Source organism: Procambarus clarkii, chromosome 39 (genome assembly GCF_040958095.1).
Source record: "Procambarus clarkii isolate CNS0578487 chromosome 39, FALCON_Pclarkii_2.0, whole genome shotgun sequence".
In the NCBI taxonomy this organism is placed as follows: Eukaryota; Metazoa; Arthropoda; class Malacostraca; order Decapoda; family Cambaridae; genus Procambarus; species Procambarus clarkii.
This window is the reverse complement of record NC_091188.1, coordinates 10,183,770-10,189,769: the sequence shown is the minus strand read 5'-3', so window position 1 is coordinate 10,189,769 and position 6,000 is coordinate 10,183,770. Positions and strand designations below refer to the sequence as shown.

General features: G+C 46.4%; 1 protein-coding gene across 5 annotated transcripts in view; it reads left to right on the top strand.

The window, feature by feature from the left end:
• The window catches only part of Pka-R1 (protein kinase, cAMP-dependent, regulatory subunit type 1), a 149,991-nt gene that overhangs the window by 53,357 nt on the left and 90,634 nt on the right, over positions 1–6,000 (top strand). For 2 of the 5 annotated variants that reach the window (XR_011230943.1, XM_045745853.2), the window contains exon 2: positions 3,339–3,586. The exons of 1 other annotated variant lie outside the window; for it this stretch is intronic. Coding sequence is in view for 3 of the 4 variants with exons in the window: in XM_045745853.2 (XP_045601809.1) it covers positions 3,566–3,586 (21 nt within the window). In the remaining variant the exon portion in view is untranslated. Of the gene's footprint in view, positions 1–3,331; positions 3,587–6,000 lie in introns of those variants that run through there. 2 more of the 5 variants (XM_045745854.2, XM_045745855.2) reach the window with 2 other exon arrangements.

Here is a 6,000-nt window from a genome sequence, read left to right as displayed (position 1 = left end):
ATCGACTCAACTGTTGAGGCTATGACCGTAAAACTGGTGGTTCACATTCTCCCATTATATGTTATCACATTCCCACCTCCAATCACCACCGTGGGTTTATATCGTGCCTCAACGACCTGATTACGTAGGAGATGGGAGCGACGCGGGCACCTTCTGTGGCATCTTGGCTGGCATTGAAGCTAGACGGAGTGTCAAGGTCTCACTCAAGCAGGAACTACAGGATCTCCAGAAGCATCCAGTAAGGCGAGGAACGACGAGAGCCCCACATTTGAGTCTATGGTTAATCACAACAGTATTTCAACCGAGATTTAGGTGAAATTATGAAGTTGGACCTGTACTATACAGGCGACTTTAGAGATGAGGGCAATAACTACAGATGGTGACACTAGTCAAACTCTCCTGGAAACCTGCATGCCAACATTACCTCTCTGACTTGACGCCTGCCGTGATGATGGAGCCGGTCGGCCGAGCGGACAGCACGCTGGGCTTGTGATCCTGTGGTCCCGGGTTCGATCCTGCGCGCCGGCGAGAAACAATGGGCAGAGTTTCTTTCACCCTATGCCCCTGTTACCTAGCAGTAAAATAGGTACCTGGATGTTAGTCGGCTGTCACGGGCTGCTTCCTGGGGGTGGAGGCCTGGTCGAAGACCGGGCCGCGGGGACACTAAAAAGCCTCGAAATCATCTCAAGATGGGATGGGTCAAGGCGTGGCGAACACGACCTTTCTTAGAGCATTTAAGATTTGTAGCCAGCAAAGACTAGTGCAAACACTTTAACGGCTCCTTCTTTATCTTTTAATACCGCATATATTTCATTAGGGAGACAGATACCGAGTATCAAAGGTGAGAGACGCCAGCACGAGTCATAGGCAGTCACGGCTCATTCTCCAGACGGAAGAGGCAAGTGTACTAATGAGACCACTACAGGGGTTGTCCTCAATATCCACTACAACGAACACCTTCGTCATCAGCAGAATTAACAAGGTCCTGGCGGGAGGGCTGTAGACTGGTCTGCACCTCGTACCAGTTGTGCCACACTATAAGGGAGTAAAACATTGTGACTCTTGCTTGTAAGGATTGACGAAGTTTGGTATAACATTCGTATTGATAACTTGACACTCGCGGCGACCAGGAGCAACACCTAATGAGCTTCGGGGACGTGACAATACTCGTTACACACAATCATCGTCATTGTACACAAGGCAAATACAGCTAGACTTTCCCTCTTGCTCAATTAATAATTAACAAAAAAGTGACATTCCTTCACTACAGGTTGGCCTCCCTGACCTCAGCGTTCCCACTTTCTCCCTTCTCTATGCGCAGTAACCTTTCATTCAATTCCTCTGATGCCCCTATAACGAAAAAAAACCTTATTGACACGTGGTTTAGTCTCATCCTGGGTGTTGGCGTTATCAACGCTAGTTTCAACCAATTTACACACCAGAACAATCTCGCCCACCAGGGGCCAGATTCACGAAAGTACTTACGAACGTGTACATCTTTCCTCAATCTTTGACGGCTTTGGTTACATTTATTAAACAGTTTACAAGCATGAAAACTTCCCAATCAACTGTTGTTATTGTTATAAACAGCCTCCTGGTGCTTCGGAGCTCATTATCTGTTTAATTAATAATTGGAAACAGTCGCCAAAGATTGAGAAAAGATGTACAGGTTCGTAAGTGCTTGCGTAAGTGCTTTCGTGAATCTGGTCCCAGGTTGTGATGGGCGTGATTGTGTTCCCATTAGCTGGAGGGCAGTTGTTTGTGGCTTGTGAAGCCCCTCCAAACGATACTAGACAGAGGATGACCTCCTCTAAGGTTAAGTTCTCTTCTGTCGGGATAAGAGACCTGTTCCGTACACTTTCACTTTCTTTGTTGGGAGTCAAATCAACATTTGTGGACCTATCGTAAAGGTCAGAAAACGTGTTTGTCGCGCCGGTGACCTCGTTGGTGGGACTTCGGGTAATTATTTATTGGGTTATCCTTGAAATAATAATTGTAGGATGGTGTAGGTAAGCGATCCAATTACTGTCCGTGCCTGTAGTTCTAAGTGTCGTCAAAGATACCGTGCTCGTGTTGAAACGTCGCCCCGTCCATAAACAAAGCCTAAACGATGCCATTAAAATGGTATACAATTGATCCAGCCCAAGAAGCACTGTTTATATTATTGAGAAGAGTCCCCCCCCCCCACACAAAATATATACCGTGGCCTTGAATGTATATCCAGAGAACTGGATAAGCACTTCCAAAGGATACCTGATCAACCAGGCTGTGACTCATACGTCAGGCTGCGAGCAGCCTCGTCCTCCAACAACCTGGTTGATCAGTGCAGCAACCAGGAGGCCTGGTCGACGACCGGGCCGCGGGGACGCTAAGCCCCGGAAGCACCTCAAGGTAACCTCAAGGTATGGCGGCCGTGTTCAAGACGGTCATACAGACACGGGCTTCTGGTATATGCGGAATTAACCACGTGGAGGTGACTGTAATTCCCAGCGCTGTCGCGTATTAACATCAGTAACAATTTAAAGTTGTATTCTTGCATAATGTGTTGTTACACGAAGACTGAATTACTGTTAGCGTTGTGCTAGTGTGTGTACTCAACTATTTGTACTGGTCTATTTGTGCTTGCGGGGGTTGAGCTCTGGCTCTTTGGCCCAGACTCTCAACTGTCAGTCAGCTGATTTACAGATATCTGAGCCTACTGGGCTCTGTCATATCTACATTTAAAACTGTGTATGGAGTCAGCCTCCACCACATTACTGCCTAATGCATTCCACCCGTTAACTACTGACATTGAAAGAGTTCTTTCTAACGTCCCTGTGGTTCATGTGGGTATTCAGTTTTCACCTGTGTCCCCTTGTTCGTGTACCACCCGTGTTGAATAGTTTATCCTTGTCTATCCTGTCAATTCCCCTGAGAATTTTGTAGGTAGTGATCATGTCTCCCCTTACTCTTCTGTCTTCCAGTGTCGTAAGGTGCATTTCCCGCATGCCTTTCCTCGTAACTCATGCCTCTTAATTCTGGGACTAGTCTAGTGGCATACGTGTGTGTGTGTGTGTGTGTGTGTGTGTGTTGTGTGTGTGTGTGTGTGAAGTGAGATATTTATATAAGGTGTGTAATAATGTACATAATTTCGCGAAGAATATACGGAAAACAACGGTGTTGAAGCCAGACGTATAAAATTGGGTTTATGTGGACGCTTTTGTCGAATGTCATAGAGCCAAGATGAGGCAGCACTCTCTCTCGTGTATCTGGCCTCACGTCTCCTCCGCTTTCACCTCTTACTACATCTGGTGACTACAGCTCTTTAATAGTTCATTATTTCGTACTTAATTTCCAAGTGCTTTAAATTGTGAAAAAAACGCGAAATTTGTAGTGAAGTGTGGATAAGATTGTGGACAGTACAGCGTGTAGACTGTAGAGGCTTCAAGTGCAGCGTGTAGAGGCTTCAAGTGCAGCAGCGTGTAAAGGCTTAGCTCCAAGTGGGATAAGTTGTGTTGTTGACAAGTGTGAGGAAGACTGCAGGACGCTGGGGGACCGGAAGCAGGGGACGGGCGCGCCTGGCGCCATGGGCAACTCCGACAATGAGGTGAGTTTATTATACCTGGCTCCTGTTACTCTTCCCCCCAGACGGGGGAGACATCTCCCGTCACGCAGGGTGCAGTCGCACCTCCACAGAATTACCATTCATGGTAATGGCTCAAAAGGGCCACCACTTACGGGCTGTTCATGCCCGTGCCACCTTTGGGTGGCTTAATCTTCATCAGTCAATCTCCCCCCCCCCCCACACACACACACACTCTGTTTTGGTCACTACCCCCCCCTCACATCAGTCTTTCCTCTCTGGTCAGCGATCTTTGGTCTGGTCAACCAGGCTGTTGGACGCAGCTGCTCTCACAACCAGACGTATGAATTGCAGCCTGGTTGATCAGGTGTCCACGTAGGCTTTCTGACATCCCGTACTCAAGTGTTCATTCCATCCAGTGACCAACCCCCAAGATGTATTCATCCATTTTACCGTGCTGCTCGTCCAAATTAGGAATTTTCTTTGATATGCATTAACCTTGGATAATTAACCTTAGATATACATATAACTTTAATTATATATTACTATATATGCCTATTTGACCGTAGGTTAGATTAGGCGTTCAGGTTCTATTGGCAATTGTGTGTTTATTATATAGAGTCCGTGGGTGAAGCATTTACCAACCCGTCCTCCATTCAAGTCCATTACATCCAGCGGTCAACCCCACAGACGCATTCATAAATTTTAACGTGCTGTTCATTCAAAACGGGAATTTTCGCAAGTATAAATTGATATTATAATATGTTGGCATATTGTGTATATATAGGCATAGGTTAGGTTAGGTGTTTAGGTTCTGTTGGCGATTATTTGTATTTGTAGTACGTGGGTGAAGCATTTACAGCGTTGTGATTCGAACAAAATTCGTCAGTGAAGCACTTGTTCCGGAAGTGTTCGAACGTCAACAGTTAGTCATGTGTAAGTCATTTTTCATTCATAAACAGGGGGTGTGGCGGGTGCATGGAATCACTTTTAGGTCTTTGGAGGACGGGCTGCATGTACAGAGTTGCGATTCGAACTGAAGTCGACAGTGAAGCACTTTTCGAGAGGTGTTCGCACGTCGTCATTTGTTAGTAGTGTGTAAAGCGTTGGTCATTTATATACAGAAGGTTTGGTGGATGCTTGGAAGAACCATTAGCCCGTTGTTGATGAGGACAGCCCACATCCTGTGGGGCCGGTCGGCCGAGCGGACAGCACGCGGGACTTGTGATCCTGGGTTCGATCCCAGGCGCCGGCGAGAAACAATGGGCAGAGTTTCTTTCACCCTATGCCCCTGTTATCTAGCAGTAAAATAGGTACCTGGGTGTTAGTCAGCTGTCACGGGCTGCTTCCTCGGGGGTGGAGGTCTGGTCGAGGGCCAGGCCGCGGGGACACTAAAAGCCCCGAAATCATCTCAAGATAACCTCAAGATCCTGAACGGTCGCTGTCTTTGACCGTATTTAGTGAGCTCCGAAATGAGGAGGTGAAAGGTGTTAGTACTGTTAGTACTGAAAGGTGTTAGTTACATGCTCGTCGTTAATGAGCATGTAATCATTTGTATGCGTGAGTGGTGGTGGTTGTCTCCACTAGTCGGGTTAATGTTCTGACAGGAGATAACTGACCTTTTACACATATTACTTCCATCATTTACTCCTTAATTACCTCCTTCCTGATCGTGGCGCCGTAATTACACCCACCCACGCACACACGTTTACGTACTGGCTTTGTTTTGCTTTCACGGTCGAGTATCTGCTCGCAAGCCACACTTTCCACTACCATAGTCCAATAATTAATTTTTCGAAAATATTTAGGTATAAAACTGCGTATCGAATTGTCTTCGACAACTGCTGAACCACTTGGACTGGATGGTTGAGCGACGCGCTCGCTTCGTGTAGGTTTGCGATCAATCCCCAACCGTCTAAGTGGTTGGGCGCCATTACTTCCCTCTGTTCAATCCCTTATCCCTCATCTTTATCCATATTCCTTCCAAGTGCTGTATAGTCGTAATGGCTTGGCGATTTCTCCTGACCTTGCCTTATCTGCCTCATTTAGTCTACTCATTTACGACTCTGAAAAAGTTCTCTCTGGCATTGATGTGACTTATTTGCGTGTCCAATTTTATCCCCCCCCCCCCTCGTTCTAAGTGCTCCTCATTTTGAACTTTGTTTCTCTACTTACTTAGTCACTTCCTCTTAGTATTTTGTACGCCATTATCATGTCTGCTCTATTCCTTGTTTTCTCCTGTGTTGTGTGAAATCCAATTTCTTTAGTCTTTTTATATAGCTCAGTTCCCTTAACTCAGGAACGAGCCTTGTCTGCGTATCTTTGAACTCTTCATAGTTAGTTTTAGTTTAGTTTAGTTCATTTATTATGCACCCCATACCCATCCCGTGGGCGGTAGTGGAAAGGGTTACAGAGGCACATAATGGGCTCAGGGACTG